Here is a 25366-nt window from a genome sequence, read left to right as displayed (position 1 = left end):
CTTCTGTCTTGTTTTCTCCTTACACTCTTCAACAATAAATAAATAATCCCTCCAATTGACTCTAAACGGGAGGTTCGAGCCAATGACTGGTTATGATCCACCCTCTATATGGTAGTGGTTTACCATGGTGTGAAATAAATTAGTTTAGGGGTTTTGCTAAAAGTGGACAACATCCCCGTTATCCTTTCAAAAACAAAGAGACCTTTCTCTTACAAATCCCGTCAGATTATTAATGAACAGTCCACATTCTAAACAGGTAAATCCATTTGGAATGTCTGCAGCACTAAGATTTTGCCTGGCAGTGTGTTTCACTACAATAATTAATCGGAACCCTATGTAGGCTACAGTGCGTAGAGTTGATGGGTTACAAACATGCGTTTAATTTAGTATAGGATTGTGTTGACAGTTTGGTGGGAAGATGCATTGTATTTGAATCAAGAGCCGATATATTTAGGCTACTGAAATAGCCTCTCAGTTATTTATGAGCTTGTTTAATGAACATATTACCCTAATTCTGAAGCGTAGGAGGCCTACAGAGGAAGAGGAAGTTAACGCCGATAAAACTAGTTTTACAGTTCAAAGTGATAAGCACTGCCTCAGAAGCCGAAATGTCCTTGATGAGCGCTAGCGTCTCCGACACGACGCTAGAGAGGAAGTAGTGGTACTTTCTGTGTATCCACTGAGGGCTCAAAGAGATTACCAGTTGTGATGTTTCTACTTCTGCGCCCGACGCTGTACCGCACTTTTACATTAGTCTGTGTAGTTTAATAAATTTTTTATCGTCAGTGTCATGGAGTACTGGAGACAATGCGCCCTGTGGCTAATCAGCTGCAAGGTGCTCCCGACGAACCACCGGGTGACAGGGGAGGCTGCCCAGGTGTTCGACCTGGCACAGACACTGCGGGATGGGGTTCTTCTGTGCCAGCTTCTAAACAACCTGAAACCTCACACTATCAACTTAAAGGAAATCAATCTCAGACCACAGATGTCACAGGTAATGTATAAGCAAGAATACAAAATGCTACAATCTCGTGGTGGCATACACTTTCCATTAGATGAATTGTGGTTTGCAGGGATGTTTAAGCAATGTATAATCCAACAGTATGAATTGCACTTCAAATACTACACTATGCAATTCACCCAGACACATGATCAGCGATATTGAAAGCATTATGTTCGCTGCAGGCTCGTTTCTTTTGTGGATAACGTTAGATGTCATACTGTAAATGTAATATAGCCTAAACAATTTATAAATGTATTCATTTCGGCCTAGGTATCACCCATCAGTCATTAAATATTGCTCAATCATTTGTTATTCAAAAGTCTTTACATTTTACAGATAACATTCTTAGATTATTAATAATATGGTTTAATGATTAATACAACCAAAATCTGACAAAGAAATACAGAAGACTAGTTCCAAAGTTTTTGTTAAACAAATACGCTCTTAGATTCTTAGATTCTGGGAGCCATCAGAGTTCTGTCCAGGCCAGACGTCCCCTCCCTCAGCCCCTGGAGAGCCATGATAACAACCTAACTCTGATCCACCCATAAGTTACACAGATTGTGTTTGCCCTGTCGAGGCTAGATGGTCTCAACACTGAGCAAATAGCTTTATATGTGACTTCTCAGATACATATGTTGCCAAGTTGTGTTTGCCTTTGATTTAAGGTTACTTAATCAACCTAAAAATGCAAAATAATAGCTGTCGGAAGTTTCTTTCTTCAGTGAAAATACAATGTTTACACTAGACAGTTTGTCTGGAATGTTTTGATCATTCTTCCTTGTATTGTTTAGTAATGTATTCATTAAACACCTCATTAAACACACTGTTACATCAATAATGCATATCTGTATGTTTTGGCATTGTGATTCCAGATATCATCTGGATAGTAGAGAATTAATGGGGATCCAGGTTTATAGTAACTTAAATGAACTATGACGAGTCATAGCCTCTAGCTATAGGCCATCTGGCCATCACTGATAAAGCCATGTGGGCCAGTGTAGGCCAGATTTTAAATGGCTATTTCTTTGTGCACTTCTAACCCCAAGATCTGAGTGGGAATACAAGCAAGAAGATTATTGAATAGAGAAGGGGACAGGGATGCATCGTACTGTGATTAAGTAGCTCTCTGAATAGCTATTTCTTTTCCAGCATTTCAACCACAGTCTAGATGTAGTCTGAAATATGGAGCAGCCTGTAAAATATGTATGCATGCATGGCCATGTAAAAAGCAGCTCCACCAAAGTGAAAACTTTTGTATATATATTTGCCCGTTCTCTGTGTGTTATCAAGCTTGTTGCTATTGGTGACAGTACAAGTTCAGGTACATTGGAATTTGGTGTGTGTGTGATCACATTCTCCGCAGCTTCCTCAACAGACAGACAGATAGGGCTGTAGTTAGTGGAGAAACTACAGGCGTGTCTGTGATGAGCAGTTGTGATAAAAAGGAGACTATCAACGTCACATCCTCAGATGTACAGTGTCAGGGCCAGAAAAGGAGGCCAGATACAAGAAACTGTGAAATTAAAACCGTAAAGAGCAAAGAAGAAAAAACGAAATGACTGAGTTATATATATATAGCCACAGATGTTCGAGAACTCTGCTTTGGAACTGTATTCACTGTTATTCTACTAACTATCATGACAAAGCTTTCTTTTCCGGTCACAGCCACATTAAATAACTAATTCCGATTAGATTAGACCCCTGCTGAGAACACTAATTGGTATGAAAACATTAGTCCTATTATGCTCTAGGTAACAGGCAGTAACATAAATGCTGATATTTATTTATCTGAACCAGAATCTTCTCCAATCTTGTATTAAGTTTGTACATTATATTTTTAAAGGTTTTTAAATTAATTATGATAGAAATGTATTATATATATATTGTATAAAATAATTATAAAAAAATATACATTATAAATCAAAGATGTCTTTTCAGTTCCTGTGCTTGAAGAACATCCGAACCTTCCTGAACTCATGCTGTGAGGTGTTTGGGATGAAGAAGAGTGACCTTTTCGAAGCCTTTGATCTCTTTGATGTCCGGGACTTTGGGAAGGTATGAGTGCACACTTGACAGTCCACTGTGTAGCAAAAAGTAGTAAAGAATAACAACTATGATGTGGAATTCTATTCTGTAAAATGATGTTAGGGTCTAAATTATGTTAGAGCACTTCAGGTCTCTTTATCCAGAAGTGTTATCTATCTATCGCACACAAAGAGGGGTCTATCTGGGGGTCTGCTCATTGGTGGCTGGCTGGGTGGCTGGTTGACTGGCTTTCCTCCCAAGGTCAACGCTGATCAATACAGTAACCAACTGATTGGCCTCCTTGTCGGGTGTCACTTTATGTTGGGGTTGGCATTATTTTTCTTTTGCATCACTGGATTATGAAAGCTGCCCTATGCAGATCACATCCATCAACTGTATAGTTTAAACAAATTTGATGATAGAACCTTAACAAAAAATATGAGGATGGCATACACACACGCACACAAACACGCAGGCACACACACACACACACACACACACACACACACACACACACACACACACACACACACACACACACACACACACACACACACACACACACACAGACACAGACACAGACACCGGCCCCTTGGAGTGGGATGAATCATTCATCCAAAGTACAGTTATTTGCACACAGACGAATCAGGTCAGTGGTTTTACTGTCCCATCCTTCAAGCTACTGTCTCCCTGGGGCAAGCTGCTGTTATCGCATGCCTGTAAGACAGTCCGGCTACAAACAAGGAAGGGAAAACCTCTCACTTTACCTTGTTGGTGCCATTGCACTCTACAACCAATGCATGCACTGAATGTTGCTTTGAATGTCTGATCACACCATTCACTCAATATGATAAAAGATTACAATTTTGCCACACTATCTTGTGAAGGCATCATACACATGATACGTATCAAACGCATGATAATGATAGCGTGTTGCGAATACACTCACATCTGTACCCTTAGAACGACACCTCCATAACTAGAGCAGCTGGTGGTTTGCATGTCCCTTGTGAACGGCATGAGTTTGACCACAAAGACTCTGATACCCAAGTATACAATAGATGTGTTTGAAAACAACCCACAACGATGGGGCTTGCAGCACATTTGACTAGCGTGCCATTTACACACATACACTGGACTCTTTCAATTCATAGTGTTTTTAGGAAGATCCCAGTTAATCTGGAAACATAATCCCGGATTGGAGGTGACCACAAAAATTCCCATCAAAGTTTACAGAGTAATCTCTAGATGTTGAAGCAGATTTATTTTTTGGAACCCGATTTAAAATAAACAACATGAGAACACATCCCTAGTTCACGGGATGACATTTATTTCCAACTGGTGAGGCTAAGGATGTGTGGATGAGTTCAGAGATTGGGATGGATGAGATCCAGAAATGGTTGTTGGGCTGCTATGTTCTCATGTACAGAAGGAAATGGACAGAACAAGCCTTAGTTCTTCATCCATCAAGGAAAACATGATAAATCCCAGACAGTCTGGTGTGGTTTGGTTGAGATGTGCCCTGAGTTTGAACATTAGTTCCCTGCATATCTAATGAGGGAGGTCTAATCTACATATCTCCCCTGAGTTCCACCAGCCTGTCCCCAAGCAGATTAAATGCTGACTGACTGTTGCTGACTGGTCACTAGTGGCCTCAGACCTTTACTTGTCAATAACACATTTGAAACGGGTGGTTTTGACAAAGGTCTCATCTCTCTTGCCTTTCCTGTAGCTGCTCCTTTCACCTCTGACAACACTTCAGATGTGTTTCCCGTCAAGCACAGTGTGAAATGACTAAGAGCAAAATCTCAGATAAAACAAAGTAAACTTCTAAAAGCCGGATCAAGACATTACTGTAAGAACAAGGTCTCTGTTCATTTGTGAGGAGTTAGGAAAACATTATTAACCGAATCAATCTTGGTGATCGCTCTCACTGTTGTTGACCAGTGTTGTGGGATAAGATCCTGTGAGACCCTCTGTAAGATCCTATGTCACTCACCACCCAATGTCACTTCAATACGTTTTGAAATGCAGCATGAAGCAACACACACAAACAACTTCACCTCAAGCAGATGCAATGAAAGGAGGGATATTTCAAGAAGACACACAGCTGGTGGGGGCAAAGCCACAGCATTCAGTCACGCAGGAAACTATACTAGATCTGAAAAGATAGTAGCATGTTCATGCCTGAGAAAAATCTCACGTCAATTCAGCATATGGCACGTACAAATGAGTACATTTCGGATTACTTTCACTTACAATGTCTGAGCAAGATGTTCTGACGTTGATCAACTAAGTATACAGGTGTCACTTTAAAGTCTTTACTACAAAGCTTTCACACATAGGGTTTATAGTGACTCCAGTCCAGAGAAAAATTTCACCAATTAACCAACCTATTAAATGGAGAACCTGTCATAGTTTGCAGAACTGTTGGAATCAATTAGTGTATTAAAGACAACAAAAACTAAGAAGAGTGTCTAGTACCATATACCTTTGACACCTCCACTTCACATAAATATGTTTATTATTCTAGGCTATTCTTAAAATACGTTTGTGTTTCCTCTCATAAACATAACCTGTACAGAATGAGACGGTGTGATTGGAAACGCAGCCTGGTAGATGCCTCATATGCTTTCATAAATAATCCCGGACAGTAATTAACCTAGTTTCTACCCACGGTTCAACAAGAATCAATATTCCAATTTGACAAAGATTTTCATTTACTTGAGGCTTGAGGCTTATTTTAGGCACAGAAGACCAACACACAATAAACATATCATAATAGATTACGTTTTAAGATGTCGAGCTGTTATTTTGGTGTATTTAATTCTACACGTTCAAGAGTAGTACATGGTCTCAGTTCCACGTTGGTGTTTTTACACAGAGACTGTATGATATTAGTTTAGATATTTAGTTATGGTAGATGACAAATAGTTAGCTTGAGTATAAATAGCAACAACAGTTCCTTTATGCAAGATGTTGAGAAGAGCACAGCCGGAATAAGACCGACATACTTCCTGAGCTGTGAGTTGAACCTGGGATAGGAGCATGACCACTTCCTGTTCAGATGCTCAGAGAGGGGCTGCAGTAAGGCCTCCGCTCACACGCACTGGTATGTGAAAGGTAGATACTAAATAAGGGCAAAAACTGGTGTGTGTGAGTTTGTGTGTTTTATGTTGTGCTTAATCACCTCTACAGAGTGAATTTGCCCCTAGGTGTTTAGTGAACCATAAATAAATCTTGGCAGATTAGCTCATTCTTCTTGTGGATGTCAGATAAGTTAAATTAATAGAATGGCTACAAGAAAATACAAATATTCAACATTATATATTATCTGTGTACACTGTAGGCTACACAGATATAACATATACTATGTGTATGTCTATATAAACATGGATGCTGTAAAACAGTCTTTATACCTGATTTCCCCAGGTCATGGACACCCTCTCCAAGCTCTCTTACTCAACCATTGCACAACAGGGAGGATTCAAGTAAGTCCTATTTACTGTTGAAGCTTTTCATCTTGATCTAAAACAAGATGTAAACAAAGATTGTAACTTTGCAAACACAGAATTTCATAAAGTCCTGAAGCAAAATATATGAAAGGATGTTGCGTTCTTATTTCTGTTATTTCTATAGGCCGTTCCCAACAGAGGAAAGCTTCAAAGACGAGGACATATACAACCATCTGGAGGACCTGATTGAGTATGTATAAAGGCTGATGATTTTTCCCTAATATGGTCCTAATCATCAATATTTGTACATGCACAGTTCAGTACTGTATTTCATCTCTCTTGGGTTTACACTCCCACAGGTTTCGGTAAAAGCTCGGCTCCATTTATTATTAACTGTCAGGGGAAATAGATGAGTAATTTCACTTTTTCTCCCTCCCACCTGATGCTGCACAACTGATGCCATCAGAACCTTCATCCTCAGGAGAGCGACGAGAGATCATTGTAATGCAAAGTTGTTTTCCTAGGAACCACTGACCTATCAAACTGTACACTTACGCTCCCTCTCTGTGGGTGTTTGTGCCACAGTGAGAACGTCCCGGAGGATGAGGAGGACTTGTATGCAGCCGTGTATAGACTGGATGAAGATGATGAAGGAGGAGAGATCTACGAGGACCTGATGAGGACAGAGCTGTTTCCTCCGCCGGTGACTCAATGACGCGCGTGCACGCATACACTCAAACCACAAACATACACGCACAGTTGTCTACAGTATGTGTTTGTGAAGAAACACATCGTAAATGTATCCTGGTAGTTGTGTGTAAACAACATTTGGATTCATGTCTGTTTCTACAGAGGCAAGCTGAGGTTGATGTCCGAAGCTGCTGCCTGGCTGAGATCAAACAGACAGAAGAGAAATACACAGAGACACTGGAGTCCATAGAGAAGGCATGGAGGACATGTGCTTTACAAACTTTCATAGACGGTTGTGCACTATAGTGCAATGCTTGGGCTAATTCTGAGATGAGGTTGAAGGAGGGTGTTTCAACGGTCTTTAAATTATTTCCACAGTACTTCCTGAATCCCCTCAATAGGTTTTTATCAGCTGCTGAAATGGATCAGGTTTTTGTCAACATTTCGGTAAGTACTGCAAATCTGGTTCATTCACCTGTCGACATGACTTTAATCTGAATTATATATGAGTTCAGAGCCTTTTCTCCTTCTATAATACAGGACCTGGTAAAAGTTCATAAGAGCCTAATGGTGGAATTACAGGACTCCATCCTCAATAAGAATGCCTTAAACCTTTACCAGATTTTCATCACCTACAAAGACAGGTAGAATGATCTCAGTTCTAGATTAATTCTCTCTTTGTCCTCAATTCATTGTTTGCTCTAATCGAGTTTCTTCACATTGTTTTGTGTAGGTTGCTCATCTATGGAATATATTGTAGCCGAGTAGAGATAGCCATTGCTCTGTTGGATACTATCTGTAAGGAGAAAGAGGATGTTCGACTGAAACTTGAGGTAAGATTCTAAACTTCCGAGATGTGTTTTCTGGTGACCTCTTTTGCCCAATGTGTTGTACTAGCAACCAGTAAAATGGACGTGACTATTGCTGTTTGTTACAGGAATGCTCGAAAAGGGCCAACAATGGGAAGTTTACGCTGAGGGATCTCTTGGTTGTCCCAATGCAGAGGGTCCTCAAGTACCACCTTCTCCTGCAGGTAAAGTTAACCATCCACTGACGTGCACTCTCACACACTCCTTTCTGTGGTGATTAGTGTGAGGCTCAATTAAGAATATTGTATTGGTTCGTCCAATTTCTGTCAGATGGTGTCAGGTTGTGTCAGGTTTTCTGAACGACCACTTGGGGGCGACATCATCCATGTCTTTGCTTCTTCACTCGCCCCGCTGGAGTTCAACTCCTGGGGAGCACGCAGGATTTATTCATATTTCAGTTAGTCCGTAACAACCCTGGTATGTTCTACCCCTGAATTAAGTGAATGACAGGCTACAGCCCAGGCAGGTAGGAGACAATGAGGGCAGGGAGAAGAGATGCATGGGGGGGGGGGATCAAGAGCTGTATGTTAATAAAGAGGGACGGACCCCTGGAGGCCTCATCGCCATCCTGCGGATAGACCTGGGAAGGGAGGGGGGTCGAGGGGCAAAGGGAGGTAGGGAGGGGTGGGTTTCAACCACAGATTCCAAATCATGCACATATATGTCGGCCCACATGCGAGACACGCAAACGCACACCACAGACACACACACACGCATGGCAGTAGTGTAGCCACAAGGGGGCCAAGGGGGTCTAGGCACCCTCATTTACATGTCCATCCCTCCCAGATTTCTGATTACTTACATTACAAAATTAAGGAATTGTTTATTTGTTTATTTTAAAATCTGGCCCCCTCATTTTAAGATGGGACCGCCCCCCCAAATAAAATTCTGGCTATGCTACTGGTGCTCTCATGCACACAGACACACTTGATTTTTATCACAATGTAGGTTGAGCTGTGTAATTGCCCTGAGTATTGGCTTGAGTTGTTTTGGTGTTTGTGTTTGTTTCTTCATAAGCTCGTTTTGAAAGAGGCAAAACAGAACGCCATCTCAGAGGAGCGTCTCTCTCTCTCTCTCTCTCTCTCTCTCTCTCTCTCTCTCTCTGTAGCACATTCCAGTCTGCTCAGCAGCATCCAGCTCCCAATGTGTTGAGCGTGTCAGCTGCATGTTAAGAATGTTAGCGGAATAAGCGATAACAAAGTCGGCTGTTGTATCGTATCGTTTTCCTCGACACAGTGATTAATGAAGAGGGGTTTATTCATGTAGACAGGAACCCCTGATGATGGTTCTATCTTGGTGTTGGTTTATTCCCATCAAGTCATGATGTTGTGCTGTTGTTTGTTTAATGAGTGCCACTTGGTGAAGCTGTTTGGTCCCCTCACTTTGGTAAACTGTCTTTGAATCTTGAGAAACGTCAGATTGAACTACTTGTCTGTTTGTCTCCACCTATTAGGAGCTAGTCAAACACACTCATGATACGGCAGACAAGAACAACTTGAAGGTGGCCCTCGACGCCATGAAAGTAAGTGCAACTCTCTTCAGAAACATTTTGAGTTAATGTGTTGAAAGTGAATCCCATTTGTAGCTTTCTTTTTGCAACATTGGGTTGAAATTAACAATTTAAATACACAGCAATACTACATATTGTAGCAACTTTGTAGCTATATATAGGAATTGCCATGTAGTTACACTTATACTTGGTAAGCTATTAAACAAGTAAAACTTGGTATTGGGGAGGTTGGGCATTGTCAAACATTGACCTTGTTTTGGTAAAACCTCCTTGCACCCCTTACACCCCTCCCCCATACCAGACCCTTTTACCCTTAACGTGTGACGTAACATAGTGTACGATACAGGTGCAAAAGGGTAAAAGGGTAACTATGTGCCACATCTGGATTCTCTTCTCTTGGTTGCCATGGTGATTAGAGTAGCTGACTATGGGGGGGATGAATGTAGGGATGGATAGTTGAGGACCTAGTTGCTGGAACACAAATCCCCTTGAGGAAACACTGGAAATACCTTTGTTCAAGTGATTTTTCTAACTCAGGTTAGGGAAGCACAGAGGGGCTAAGCGGCATAATGAAGTGTTACATGTCTTTGCACCTGCTAGTTGTTAGATAGAGATATATAGATAAGAACTTTTTTCATGCCTTAAGGGGAATTACAGTGTAACAGCAGTGTTTTAAAACCGGTTATACACAAATTATAGTTCAAATTATAGTTCAAAACAAATCTTATACCGAAGTGTATCAAAACAAGCTATACACAAATTATATATATAAAGTATAATGTATAAATCAAGCAAAAAAAATGAATTTTGTTGTTAATCTCTATACAATTGCCTTTGTTGCCTTCAAGAACGTAATGAAGAGGTTCGGTAAGTAAACCATGTCTTCATTTGATGTTCCTCTCGTGTGTGTTACTCAGGACCTGGCTCAGTATGTCAACGAGGTGAAAAGAGACAACGAGACACTGAGGGAGATTGACCAGTACCAGAAATCCATCGAAAACCTGGTGAGTTCAAATAATCATCCTCATCATCTGCACCTTAATCCCCAAACCAGAAACGTGACTTACTTTTCCCTCTCAAACGTGTCCCTGCAGAACCAGCCTTTGGTGAGCTTTGGTCGGCCAAAAGGAGACGGTGAGGTGCGCTTGGTGCCCCACTTCGACAAGCGGAAACAAGACAGGTGAGATGCAGCCAGGACAGAGATAAACCTCTTTCCTCAGTCTGAAAAGACCTTGAGAGGGTGTGCCTGCTTCATGCCTGTGTGCAGGTACTGCAGGCAACATAGGTCTGTTTTTCCTAATGCTGGAATTGTGGGATTTTGGGGCAACAGGCACATCTTCTTATTTGACGTGGCAGTCATAGTCTGCAAGAGAAGGGGCGACATCTACGAGATGAAGGATGTGATCGACCTCAACTACTTCAAGATCACCAACAACCCCACCACAGACCGAGATAGCAAGAAGGTCAGTGGGTTGGAAATAAAACCTTGTCAGTCACCATCAATATCAACAAACGTGGCTGAATAATACATATTCTCTTGCTCTGTGAGTGGGTTTGCTATGATGGAATAGAAACTCCAGTGAGCTCGACTCTATTTTCTCTTGCAGTGCCAGGGAAAGGTTGTTTGTCATTCTTCAGGAAAATATGAGTTTGATCAGTGTCGAGACACTCACACAACACAAAGTGTGTACAAATATGTACAAACAAGTATGTCGTGCACACGCACACACACAAACTATCTCAGTCACTATTGAGGTGGACGTCCACAGATGGTGTGTTTTACCCCTGCTGCTGTTAGCTAATGGGAGAGTGACAGCTTGCCAGGAGATGATTACTCTGTGGGACTTGATCTGCCATTCGTTTGGCTGTATGAACATGGCATGATGTGTGAGGGGGAGAGATTATTATAGAGTCTAGGAAGTGGCCTCCATCATATTTTTCTAAATACAATTCTTGTGTTGATGATGGCTACTCATTTGATGTTCAGCGCAAGGGAGAGGAGTGTCACAACTCTGTCCTTGCTCCTCATCCCCTCATCCCGGCTCCTCCCAGTCTACCTCTCCACCTCTCCACTTAAAAACCTCAGTGGACCATGTTCCTAACACGTACACACTTACATTTATACAGACACGCACGCACGCACGCACACACACACACACACTCACTCACACACCACGACACTCAGACACAACCACACTCACACACAACCACAAGATGCTAAGGGGGATGCTAATATCAGGTGATGAATGTGTCTTCCAAGGCTGCTCAAGGCTATAGATCATTTTGTAATAAATGAGACTTCAGAGTGAGTGTGCACTGCTCCCCCTCCTCCAGACGGCCCAGCGTCACAGATGATTCTGAGCCCCCGGGAGGGCAGCTTTCTGGAAACTCTCAACGTAGATTTACAACGTGCAGAATCAGCCCATCAGCCTATCCTGTATAGCAATGCTGTTTGTCATCACAGTTACATAGTATTACTTTCATATTGTGATTACTATGTATTCAGGGCTGTATGAACATGTATTAATTCTCTCCCTTTCCTATGGCTCTCCACAGTGGTGCTATGGGTTCTACCTGACTCACCAGCAGGGGCAGAGCGGCTTTGAGCTCTTTTTCAAGACCAAGGATCTCAAGAAGAAATGGTTGGACCAGTTTGAAATGGCAATGTCAGTATGGGTGGGTGTGGGGGTGGGTGGAGCTTGGGTGATGTAGGGAGCAGTGGACTTATCAGTTGGCCGAAACATCTGTAGATATCTATAGTGATTCACACCGTTTGGGGAATGGGTAACATGCAAACAGTTTGACACACTGTGTTTGAGAAATACATGCGTGTGTGTGTTTGTTTTTCCATGGCCAAGAGATGTGTTGACTCTTTCATCATTCCCACTGTTTGTTCAGGTCTTAACTCTTATCAGACATGGACCCATGGTCGACCCCCCCCCCGCCCCACACACACACACACACACTCCCCCCCCCCACACTCACACACAAACACATTCACACACACACACGTACTGTACACACACTAAACAAGTGGTTTGGATTGTTTGCCATAGAGATACATCGCCTATCAGCTGTGTAGGGGTAACTTTCCTGGAATTATTATAGGCCACTTTCAAAGGTGGTGTGGAAATGAACTGCGACAGTGTTTCTGTTAACATACAGAAAAAGGGTTATTGGCATGACATCTTTTTTAAGTGTTGTCAGTGAAGGACCAAAATATTTCATCACATTAAACTACTTGTTGTCTTGTTTGCGTCTGTTGTCTGTTACGATAGTATAATTAAGTAACAGTGGTGGATCTCTAGACAATAGGGTGAAGTATTCTCTCAGCGGTTGAACTAATGGGCTTGAAGTGCACTGGAGAAATTCTTGTTTTGAGAGTTAGAGCCACAGCATTTTTCAGATTAAGAAATGGAGATGGATATGATACACTGTGGAAGGACCAGCTGAGTGCTTCTAATGGTGCCTCTCAGTTCTCATGATATGCTATTTGACTGAGACCTTTGTGTGTGTGTGCGTGTGTGTGTGTGTGTAAATGTTGAATAAAATAGCCCTGCAAGAGATGCATTTTGAAAACAAATTGTACCTTCAAAGCGAATATGGGTTCTTGATGCAAGACTCAATCACAGAAGCATTCAACAGAAGTTACAAAGACTGTATTGTGGCAGTTCTTTTTACTCCAACTTCAAAGAGGTGTTTCTTTCAAAGGCCCTGCCACATATAGAGCTTTTTGTGATCTCCGTCTCAAATGTAAACACATACAATACATCTCACCACTCACTCAACTCTCTCAGATACATTACGTACATGCCTCTCTTTCTGTCTTCCACACACACACACGCACACACACAGACACACACACTCCCTCTTCTGACTGCTCTCTCCATCTCTCTCTGAACAGGTCAAACATTCGACCGGAGGATGCCAACAACAATTCACACCAGTTCCGGATGCATACCTTTGAGAAGATCACTTCATGTAGCTCCTGTCATCTGCTGCTGAGGTGATATGACCTTTAGACATGAAACTACGTACCTTCATGAAGGCTAGAGGTCTGCCAAGTAAACTATGGAACTCCAAAAACTTCAATTATGATTGACAAAATGCTATCTTGGGGTTTTTGTCTTTTAAAGACTGCAATCTCGTTTCAATTCTCAAATTCAATGCGGACGAATTAATTTCTCTACCTGTTCCTCTCCTCGTTGTCCTCCAGGGGGATCTTTAACCAGGGGTATCTCTGTCCCAAGTGTGGACTTGGTGCTCACAAGGAGTGCCTGGGTAGACTTGGAGTATGTGGAAGATCAGGTAAGTGATCTGACTTCACGTTTTTGTTCTCTGTTCCATTAGAGGACAGAGGGCAGGCTTTTTTTTTTTTTTTTTCAGAGCACAAGTTTGAGAGCTTATTTTTGCGCAAATAAATGTAAACGTGTCCACTACCATAGACTGATGCTGTATCCTCTTTTACCTGTATCATCCTTTTTTCTCTCCATTCCACTTTCTCACCTGACAACAGATTGTTCCACCCTCAGGCTGCAGGTACGTAAGACTAGCTGGCTTGCTAGTTGTCACTCAAAGGGTTAGAGCTTAACTACTGTCATGCCCTTCAATGTCCACAAATGCTATAACATGAACATAGTATGTACAGAATTATTAATGTGATGGTATTCATGTATGGCTCACATAATGAGATGCAGAGTAGTTGGACATGAATAAGAATACCTGTAGTCATGACATAGTCACATACCTGTAATTATACAGTCATACTCAGCATCATGTTCATACCATAGTGTATTAATATTGTGTCATAAATTGTATTGACCTCCCTCCCTCCCTCTCTCTTATATATGTAATGCATTCTTAGAGAGGTACAACAATGACTCGGCAACAAGCAGACCCAGGTCAGTGTGGCTTAACCTTCTCGACTGTGTTTTAAAAGTCTCCTATGGGGGTTGGTCTCTATGCTTGCATGGATGTCTCTTCAAAATTCTAATTATGTCAAGTGTGGGTGAAATGTCCAGAACTATGATGAGGGTAAGGACCATTGTTTGAGAAACGGAAAGCGAATGCTCCCCTATAAGATTATGTTCCCTTCTAAAACTTTCTTATAGGGTGAGGGTTATACATAAACAAAAGTATAGGTATACATAAATAGTTTTATTAACTAAGGAAAGGAGATTTAAAAAATATATCTCCAACGACACTGTTAAGGAAGTTGACATTTTACAGCCAATACAGACACACAACCAAAAGCCAAACACCCACTGAATTTCTGTGGCATTAACATTGTAATACGATTACTTATATTCTTTTCAAAGTGACTTGGAAATATAATGAACATTAAAAAAGGCCATTCTCACCACCTCCACCACTGTGTAAAACAGCAATGTGGAGATGAATAGAAGTGGGTGGATTCATTAAAGCACCGCCAGGAGTAGAGCTGCAGAAAACCCTCCAGCTCTCCACAGGCCCGGGTCCTGACGATACCACTTAAGCCAGTGTCATTTTGTGGGAAATTAATTTCCATAAGATCTTTATGAGAAAGGATGGCGTGCTTTATTGTCTTTAGCGAGAAGTATATGGCTCACGGCTGCGTGGTATTTCAGTAATCTGAGTTCAGTGTCAGCCCTGATAATTTCCTCTGGTAGTGGTGGGCGACACTGTGACTGGGCTGGAAGGTAAATGGGGAAGGGTTGGGCTACGGGTGAAGAAGAAGAGGACCTGTCTACTTCTCTGGCAGGGATCTTTGGTTTAGTCTTTAGCCTGATGCTACTGGTTGTGTTCAAAACTGCCACGCTGAACATACAAAGGATTTGCACTGCAGCTGGTGTTTTCCTCTCCTGTTAGCTGCTCTACATACCGGTCGTGTACTACACAGATGGTCTCACATATCCAGATTAGGATCCTTGTTCAATCCTTTATTTGTCGTTTCTCTGTAAGAACTCTATAAATCTATAACTACTAAAGTTACATATTGCTTTAGGTCCTTTAGTTCCCAGTTCCATGATTATTCGTAACTTGAAGTGTACTCTGCTATGTCAATAGAAGGGTGTTAATTCTAAAGTATAGCAGATATACAGTATTCATCAGATATATGAGACATCTCTCTCCTGGCTCCTTCCTGTTTCATTATTTCTTTTCATTATCTGTCTCTGTGGGTTCTTGGTCTCTCGTACTGTCTCACTCTTATTTAATCTCTTTCTGACTAAATATCCCTCTCTCGCTCTCTCTCGCTCTCTCCTTCTCTCTCTCGCTCTCTCTCTCTCGCTCTCTCCTTCTCTCTCTCTCTCTCTCTCTCTCTCTCTCTCTCTCTCTCTCTCTCTCTCTCTCTCTCTCTCTCTCTCTCTCTCTCTCTCTCTCTCTCTCTCTCTCTCTCTCTCTCTCTCTCTCTCTCTATGTCTCTCTCTTTCTCTCTCTCTCAGGTTTACCCAGGATGTTGGTGATCAGAGACTACATGGGCATCCCCCCGCCCCCGAACAAACCCCTGTTGAGTGTCCATGCGGGAGACATCATAGAGCTGATCTGTGCCGACCTCCACAGCTCCTGGTGGCAGGTGTGTGTGACACCTCTGTTCCAACCACGGCTCCCACTTCATCTTCAAATCTAGGCTTCACCGTATGTCTGTCTGGGGCGTTGCCAGGCAGAATAACACCTTATTAATAGCATCTTACCTGACGGTACTTTTGACACTGAATGGCTTCCCCTGGATCTATGCATGTAGATGTCCTCACTTAGATATCTGCAATATTATACAATCAAGATAAGGAATTATTACTACACACATGGGTGCTCGTTTGTGGCTGTGTGGTTTACTTCCCTTCCACTCCACAGTGGATACGTTATTGAGTCGTTTCCATCCCTTTTGAACATGATTAACTGCATGGCTCGATGATTTAACCAATCACATCCTTAATTGATCCATAAAGTGCTACAGAGAGCCAATCAACTCCAGACACTATATTCCCGGGTAAGTTTATTAAGACCGAGTGTAGTGTCACATACTAAACTGACATGTTAGTGACCATCGCATGGTTTTAACATGTACGCATGTCGAGAGGAGCCTGATTCCTCTCGGGGGTCCACGGGGAGCCTCCTTGGCCGCTTCCTGTCTCGTTTTTACGGCAACACTAAAAATCTGGTCCTCCTTCCTGGTGCTGCTCCAATCAGACGGCAGGTTGTGCCAACAGCTCGGCTGGGAATAGGCACTTAGCCTGATTTCCCATGCTCTTGGCTTACTGATCTCTGTTTGATAGCGCACAAGCTGGCAGGAGGAATGAGCGCCAGGAGACCTATGCTGATCCCTAATGCTGAGCCGGTTGAGTGGAGTTAAAAGACTACGATAGACCGGGCTGCCTGATCGCGTGTACGTGCTGCCATGGTTGGGTGGGATGTAATCCGGGCCTCTGAGTGATAATGCACATTTGTGTGTTTATTTGATCCCATGCATAACGAGGGTGTAATAAGGCTACTTCATCTTCCCAGTCTCTCGGGTCGCCAAAGGATGGAATTATAAAACTTTTAGAATACATATCCCCTGTTACTTAGACGGCAATTATCTCCATCCTTGTGGCAGAACAATAGAATCAATCACTGTAATTTCATTTGATCCTTTGGCTGCTGTCTGTTTACTCCAACAGGGTAATAAGTTTAATCTTGATCATGCTCCTATTGGAGGCGTAACAAATAGCAAGGGCTCTCCAAAAGCTCTGATGAAATGTTATTACGCTGAATGAATCACAGAGATGGGTTGGGATTGGCTTTCCAATCTAGTTACTGCAAAGTGTTTGCATGGACCAGAAATGCATTTGATACTGTAATAAAAGAGAGAGGTAAGGAAGAAAGCCGGCTCAACCAGGAGGCTAAGGGAGCAACAGTACATAACCTGTACTCTGACCTCCTCATAGACTTCAAATGGACCTTTAAGTCTGAACTAGGAATGCTCTGTTATGTATATCTATATTCACTTATGCTTAGTGTAATGTTGATATAAACCTGTGGTATACCAGCAACTGCTGTATTATTAAAAGATCAACCATATGGTATTACTTCATTAACATACAGCATATTATCCACATATATAAACACAACTAATTTCGTATCTTGATTGCTTTGCTGAAGACTGGCTTCCTAATGCTGTGTTTGGCAAAGGACTAAATGATTTTCATAAACCATAGTTTGCTTGTGGCGGTTTAGATAAAAGCGCAGTAGCCTGTTTTCGATGAAAGTCAGGACTTACGCTGTTTAGGTATTCAAAGAATAGAATATGATTCATTATTTTGTGTTAAACAAGCCTCTTGTTTTGATGCAGTAAAATCTAACTGCAGGCAGAGTTTGAACCATAATTAACTTTGGCTGTAAATTAGATGCGCTTCTTGTTGTGAGCTAATTGTCGAGGATTTATTGAAGCGATGGGGGAAGGGGGGGCAAGGGATGGAAGTTACTCCCAGACGAAAATAATGCGATTAACAGCCAATTGCCGTTGCAGGGCAAAATTCTTTCAACGAAAGAGATTGGCTTCTTTCCCAGTGATGTCGTCAGGCCTTGCCCATGTGTAAGTGAACACTTTACACACCCTTATGTGTTGGCTATTGTCATCTGTTGATGTCTGTATTTCTTCCCTCAAAATGGAGGTGTCTAGGGCAGCCCTGAACCTGTAAATAAGGGTTCAATATCCCACATTGCTTGTATATAACCTCCAGCACATGTGTATTGACTTTATAGACTTGAATTTTTTTCTGTCCCAGGTTCCAAAACCAGTTGATTACTCAGCTCAGCACTGGTAAGTGAACAGACATATTACGAGAGATAGGTTCACATCAAGTGCATTGTTTTGCGTAGTCTGAGAAGGAGATTAAAACGATTTGATCCAGCTGTAAGGTTTGCCTTTTTACTGCTTAACCATTTGGTCTGCAACCTCTTGATCTGTAGTCAAAGGCTCTGAGCTCCACAGCGTGCGTGTGTGTCAGGTTTGCAGGGCCAATGGAGAGACACCAGGCCGAGGTGGAACTTATTGAGAGAGCAAACAGCACCTACCTGGTCAGACACAGAAGCAGAGAGTTCACAGAGTATGCCATCAGTATCAAGTAAGTGCTATAGCTGTTGTCCCCAAGCATTCCGAACATTGTGCCTTTAACTAGTCTAGGTGTTTTCTATCTTCTATAGCAATGTAGCCTAAATCTTGCTTGTGACACTGTGACACTATCCTGACAAGAAAAGATGTCAAAAGAAAATCACAGATTGACTGTTAACATAATGATACAGTGGTCAAAGTAAGGAATTTATAAAAAAAATGCGGTCATTAGAGAAATATAATGTGTTTGTGTGTTCATGTAATGTAATGTGCTTCACATCACTCGAGGTATGTTCTACAAGCTAAACAAAGTACACTGGCACTAGCCATTATCACGTGAGCAACATGGTGATGTGGTGTTGGGCCCAGTGTGGTCTGTGTCTTATCCATGTTCAACACCCATATTAAGTCATTAAACCCCTGACAAGTCTGCCTGTCTGAATGAGGTCTGAATAAGTCCCTCTTGAATAAGGATTTCTCCTTTGATGTGTTGAAGTTTTTAAATGTTCCAGTCCTAATTGCCTCTCTGACTGCTCAAGATTGTTATCTAGAGGTTTGTCTGAGATAATGGAGTCTAACTAATACAGTCGACACACACAGTCCCTTAGTTTGTGAGTTATTTGAGGACACACACATGTCTGCATATGCACATTGTGTTTTTGTGCAAGTTAAATGCCATTCTGTTTGCCAGAGAAATACGACATAGCTCTGCCATCAACAAGCAGTGACCATTAATCTCAGTGTGTTGAGTTATAACACATGACATATTCAACATAAATCAATAATTTATTAGTCAATGCATACAGAGTATACATTATGTATTACTGGCTTTGCAACATAACAGTATTTTATTCATCTATAATACAGCACATTTGGGGTTTGATCATGAGACCTCCAACCCATGTGACTCGCTCATCGGCATTTATGGAGAAATGCATTATGGATCTGTGTTCTGTCTATTGCACAGCGCTCTGACCTACTCTACCTACTCTGACCATGACCAGAGGTCGTTGTTTTTACATTTATGTCTTATTCTTACTTCACAGGTTCAATAATGAAGTGAAGCACATTAAGATTCTGACCAAGGATGGGTGCTTTTACATAGCAGAGAATAGGCTGTTCAAGACTGTACTAGTAAGTGTGTTCAATAAATCCAAATACTTCTTGTCTTCTTACAAATGGATTGCTTAAAGGTATTTCTCTAAAATAGGTTTTAGAGGACACAGGATGTGTCCATGGCATTCTTAATAGGAGCTGTATTGTTGTCCCGTTTTCTAACTGTGGGTTATGTTGACCCAGGACTTGGTGGAGCACTACCAGCTGCACTCTTTGAGGGAGGGCTTTAGAAGTCTGGATACCACCTTGCAGGTGCCCTACAGGGAGCCAGGCAACGGCAACCTGCCTACAGGCCTGGCCAACTCTGCCACTGGTGAGTGTGTATCACATGCTTTGTACCACAGGCATGTAGCTGTACGTCTAGGGAAAACCAAGTAATTTCACCTAATGTGTCTTAAGCTCATGTTGGCAGGGCATTTACAGGTGTTCCAGTTAGTGCATGAAACCACCAAGTCCCAAGAAATGGGCAGTCATACCTAGAAAAGTCTTACCTATTAGGCAATGCAGACTGTTGTGTCAACACAAAGTGAAAAGTGCATTCTTCCCTATTCACAGTGTAGGGCAGGCCGACATGGCGGGAATATGTGGCAAAGCACATTGAGGTAGCATGGTTTTCCCAGTGTCATCACACCACGGTGTCTGTGTTGAGAGCAAAAATACTTCTGCTGAGTCGTTCCCTTTGTTTTCTAAGAATACTAAACTGACAGATGTAAGCACGCATGTAGGCCCAGCAAAGTTCAAGCACACATTACACACTGTAGCGACTCCCTTTGGTTATTTACAGCACTCAGGAGAGTTATACTCAGTCAGGGCATGCTCTATTGTGTCTACTCAGACATTCCTCTATATTCTTACATAATATGTAAGAAACAAAAATGGTATCATTCCAGGGACGTATGTGCCCCTTCTGTACAGACCCCCGCCCACTCCACTCCACCAGAGAACAGGGCGGCTCAGAGAAGCCAGTGGTGTGTAGTCAATACCTTTCACCCTGCCTCGCTTCTCCCACCATGTCCGACGTCTCTGAGTAGCCCAACGAAGTCCTTGATTCCAGACTGAGCTGCAGTGAGTGTGGAGGCATGAATAAATGCATCGCTCTGCTCCAGTTGAGCCGGCACAACCACCACCAGGCAGCCATCAAAGATGCAAACGCCGTCTCTCCAGACTGAGGCAGTAACAGCAGTAATAGCACCAGCAGCAGTATGAGCAGCATGGCTTGCCCAGTAGGCTTAGCACAGCCATCCCTGCTCAGGGCCTGGCATGCCCCAGGCAAGCCCAGGCAAGCTGCTGCAAACGGGCTTGCACTCCCAGGCCGCACTGCTCTGCCCTGGGATGGATTCACAATTTTCCTGACAGGACATGACATTTCACTCGGAATGACTGCAGAGAAGAGGGTGTGACAGCTGCTGACGGGAAACAGCTCAGGGACACATCCAATTCGAGTTCTCACAAACTGGAAAAGTTCCTAAATTTTATGAAGTGAAGAAGTGGAAGATATGCGAGATAAATAGACTAGAGCACTTTCAGTGAGACATAATGTAAACTACATTAACAAGGAAGTTTAGTGGACAAAAAACCTTAACAAAGTAAAAGTTGGTGTCTCCTGAAGTAATTTTGCCACATGGCTTGTCTTTCCTCTCCTCCTGCTCTGTTGGGCTCTCAGTGTGCTGTGCTTCAAAGCGCCTTTGTGAGGAGTGTTTGTGCTAGCCTGTCATTCACTCTGGTTCCTTCACACCAGAGCCTTGACAGACTCACCGCTCCCTTGGTGCATTCTGGGACATATTCCCTGACTGAAGTCCTCCTCCACCCTCATCAGCTCAGATCCAGCCCAGTGTGGGTACCGAGGCTGCAGCACGGCGGCGTTCCCCGCTGGCACTACGCCCGTCCAAAAGCAGAGATGTGTGGGATATAATTGATGAAAGTCTCAGAGCCAAAACGGTCAGCCTCTCAAAATGAATGACAGAAGAAGAAACAGCCAACCACTAGCACTGCTGGGGCATTGCTTTGAGACAACAGACTCACTTTTTTTTACAGTCTAGAAAAACAATAACCCAAAAATCTTTTTAAATGAGGTATATATTCCCAGTTTCCAAAGATCTTCTCCTACCCCTGTCCCTCACCTGCCACTTGGTCTGACTCACGGGTTGGGAGGATATGAGGGAATAAAACATAAAAAAGGTGTGAGCGTATGTGTGTGTGCATGTGTGCTGGTCAGGCAAGAGTGGAGACATATTGGCCTGTGTTTGGCAATCCCTGTGGGGGTGGGGGCGATGCAGGGAACCATATTGCAGAGCTGACACGAGCTAGTTTACCCAGCATGCTGGTCTGCCTACTCAGATGGCCGTTCAGATGGGAACAGAAGTTGCCGGCTGTACGATGGGGAATTGGGGCCACCGCCTTGACAGGACTACGTGCTGTGTAGAGTCCCACCTCATGCTGTTACTTTGGCATTAGGGTGTGACTTGCATCAAATTACTGTGAAAGTCCCAAAGTCACTTTTTTATGTTTGGTGTTGTTGTTGATCATTTACTGTGTCTGGGTAAACATGGGCAGAGAAGCGATACAACAGTGGAGGAGTGAAGTGTTTAGCAGTCTCAGTGTTGTGCTTGCTAACTATAACTTTAACTTCTTCTTTGACTTTGCTTTCTTTTCTCTCTCTCTCTCTCTCTCTCTCTCTCTCTCTCTCTCTCTCTCTCTCTCTCTCTCTCTCTCTCTCTCTCTCTCTCTCTCTCTCTCCCTCTCCCTCTCCCTCTCCATCTTCTTCTCTGTCTCTCCATCTTTGTGGATGTTGTGTTTACTGTCCTTGCGTCTCTCCCTGCACCTCTGCCTGGTCTAACCCCTGCTGTTCTGCGAGCTGCTCTCAGAAGGTTCTGCTGGCGGCGGCAGCTTTGTTCCTCCTTCCTCCTCTCCTTTCTGGTCAGGTACAGGTACCTCCTTTCTACTCTCTCTCTCTCTCTCTCTCTCTCTCTCTCTCTCTCTCTCTCTCTCCTCTCTCTGTCTCTCGTCTGTCTGGCGTCTCGTGTTTGGCTTCTCTGCTGTACGCCCACACCTCTGGGCTGCCTTCTTTTATAGCTTCCCCCATGCATCTGATACCTGTTAGTAACATTAAATGTAAACATGTGTGCGTGTCTGTACTCTGAATTTCAATTGATCTCTCTATTATTTTGCATCTCTGTCTGTGGGTATACATCATATTGCAACTTAGGGTGTGTGTTCTGGACTACATATGACCTGATTAGCATTTTAATTCTAGAGTTATGTGCTACGCTAGGCTACGTACATAATGTGATTCAGCCCTGCACATTTCAGAGATACAGAATAGATGTATTCTGAATACATCTATCTGTGTTCTCATCCTGACTGTTGTTGAACCTCTTGGTGTGTGTGGCAGTCTTCTCTCCTAGGGTGGTGGGCTTAGCTGTGGTGCGGTATGACTTCAGCTCCAGGGACACACGGGAGCTCTCTCTGCAGGAGGGAGACGTGGTCAACATCTACACCAAGATGGCCAATGGCTGGTGGCGGGGCGAGGTCAACGGCAGGGTCAGCTCCGCATCTGTCATGTGCTATGGCAACTTGTTTTGTTTTGTACAATGTACATTGTTGATGTCCATACACGGTCAGCTTCACTAAGACTCTACTGGCGGTTGTCAGAGCTCTGCGTTGAGAGTTCTGCTCTCTCTGTTGTTTTTTTTCTCAGGTGGGCTGGTTCCCCTCGACTTACGTGGAGGAGGAGGACTGAGCTGGGGGGAGGAGCCTCTCTGACCCCGGCTGGACTGCTGTATGGGGGAGAACCTGCCTCCGTTGTGTGTGTGGTGCTGTTCTTTGTTTACAGTACCAATAATGTGGACTTGGGCATCGGCCTCGTGATAGAATCCATGTATTCACTCCTCTATATCTGACAGACAAAAGGGGAGAGTAGTACAGGATAGCATTCAAGGGGCATCATCTTGTATCTGCCAGTCCGGCCTTCTGGTTACAGGGGAGTCTAAACCCAGACAACTAGGACCCTCAACTTTGACCCCCCGTCATTCCCAGACCTCCCTCAGGCCCTTCATGTCTCCCTCGTCCAGACTTGGACCCCTCCGACAGCCATATGAATATTTCAATTTACTCTGGCAGCTCCAGACTTCCCGAGGCCGACGAAAAAGCCCTGAGCAAAGTCTTTTTTTTTTATCACCTGAAAGGCACCGACCTTTACTGAGCACACCTCGCTCACCTTGGCTTATTATTGATGACTCCATTGGCTGGTCTAGCAGAAGGGGGTGGGCGTGAGGCAAGAAGGATTCTGTCACCCAGCCAGAGCAGAGTTAGGTAACGTCCCCTGGCTGTGCCCTCTCACACGTACGACACCTGCCATCACCTCAATCAGGGCTGGGATATCTGTTATCAGGTAGCAGAACGGCGGGGCTTCTCATTTGGAATTGATCTGATCGACAGCTTAGGCATCTGTGTGCTTGTATTATTTCAACGCTGTCTTGTTATTTCTTGTCATTAGCAAAGCTTTTTTTGGACAGCACTGCCAGATGTTATTTTTCAAAGATGTAAAATAATGTGAAATAGTAAGGCATTTCTCTTATGTTTCCAAAACGGTTAAAGAAACAAGAAACCAATTGTTGTAAACCACTGCTATCATGTAATGTAAATGTATTAGATCATTTCATTGTCAGTATTTCCCTCCCTGATCATGTACTACAGTATACACTGTGTTGATATTACTGACATTTGAAATACTGTCTGTGTTTTTTGTACTGTTTTATACTCTTGCAATAAATTATTTCCATAGTTATTATACATCGGGATTTTTGTGAGCACTTGATTCTCATAATCTCATAATAGCCTTAGGATATCAGTATTCTTCGAATGCAAACAATGCCTACATCATGCTATCACAGACAAAATAGGTTCCCATCTCTCTAATGGCCCAACCTGGCACAGCACAGGGGAGTGGTGCCTCACACCAGGGAAGTCATCCTGCAACATGGGGCTGAAAGGATGGTTCCCCTAATACTCTTCTTCTCCCTAATCTGCCTGTTCCTGTCCTATACACTTAGATGAAAGGCAGCAGCAGGGGTTTAGACAGCGCTGAAATAAAGGCAGTGGGAGAGGGAGTAAGGCAGAGAAAGCTTATGAGAGAGAAAGAGACAAGAGACAAGAGCGAGAGAGAGAGAGAGAGAGAGAGAGAGAGAGAGAGAGAGAGAGAGAGAGAGAGAGAGAGAGAGAGAGAAAAAGAAAGAGAGAGAGAGAGAGAAAGAGACAAGAGCGAGAGAGAGAGAGAGAGAGAGAGAGAGAGAGAGAAAGAAAGAGAGAGAGAGAGTGAAAGAAGAGCTGGTAAAAACCATGCTTTGTCTCCAGCTGCCTGCATGATCTCCCGTAACCCTGGCTCTGGATTTTCAAGCCAGTCCTCCAGGATCTTTAATACTGGTGTTAAATAGGGATTTAGGGGGGGGTTGGAGTGGCTATCAAAAAATGGTTACAGCTTACAGAGGTTCCCGCAAGGGTTCAAACTTTCCAAAACACTTTTGTCTCAAAGTTTTACATTCATCTGCTGTCATAGCAGAATCTGACCATCTCTGTATGTGTATCCTCTTCTATCTGGTGGAGGGAGGCTGGGGGAGAGGAAAGAGT

The 25366-nt window shown here is 43.1% G+C and overlaps 1 protein-coding gene across 2 annotated transcripts; it reads left to right on the top strand.

Moving 5' to 3' along the window:
• The first annotated feature begins 127 nt into the window (after positions 1-127).
• Positions 128-24524, top strand: vav3b (vav 3 guanine nucleotide exchange factor b). Of its 2 annotated transcripts, XM_062481064.1 has the most exons (29): positions 128-256; positions 787-994; positions 2945-3061; positions 6464-6522; positions 6671-6736; positions 7072-7189; positions 7339-7431; positions 7555-7623; positions 7717-7820; positions 7910-8009; positions 8114-8209; positions 9499-9567; positions 10473-10559; positions 10650-10735; positions 10886-11018; positions 12112-12221; positions 13460-13561; positions 13772-13863; positions 14072-14094; positions 14420-14456; positions 15978-16108; positions 18041-18106; positions 18300-18334; positions 18522-18638; positions 19672-19759; positions 19925-20054; positions 22606-22662; positions 23133-23281; positions 23439-24524. In XM_062481064.1, exons 2-29 carry the CDS (start codon positions 791-793, stop codon positions 23478-23480), a joined length of 2580 nt encoding a protein of 859 aa, XP_062337048.1. In that variant the 5' UTR covers positions 128-256; positions 787-790; the 3' UTR covers positions 23481-24524. The 2 variants fall into 2 exon arrangements, with proteins under 2 accessions (XP_062337048.1, XP_062337049.1); XM_062481065.1 differs by lacking the exons at positions 128-256; positions 22606-22662 and having other exon boundaries at positions 555-994.
• The last annotated feature ends 842 nt before the right edge of the window (positions 24525-25366 follow it).

Source organism: Osmerus eperlanus, chromosome 16 (assembly GCF_963692335.1).
Source record: "Osmerus eperlanus chromosome 16, fOsmEpe2.1, whole genome shotgun sequence".
NCBI lineage: Eukaryota > Metazoa > Chordata > Actinopteri > Osmeriformes > Osmeridae > Osmerus > Osmerus eperlanus.
Note: the sequence above shows the minus strand (reverse complement) of the source record. Positions and strands in the feature narration are given on the sequence as shown.

Bases quoted from the DNA above. Each gene is read 5' to 3' on its own strand.
- vav3b (XM_062481064.1), top strand. From the start codon at position 791: ATGGAGTACTGGAGACAATGCGCCCTGTGGCTAATCAGCTGCAAGGTG. The intron at 9,568-10,472 runs GTAAGTGCAACT...TGTGTTACTCAG, and splicing joins TGGCCCTCGACGCCATGAAA to GACCTGGCTCAGTATGTCAA. The intron at 10,560-10,649 runs GTGAGTTCAAAT...GTGTCCCTGCAG, and splicing joins AGAAATCCATCGAAAACCTG to AACCAGCCTTTGGTGAGCTT.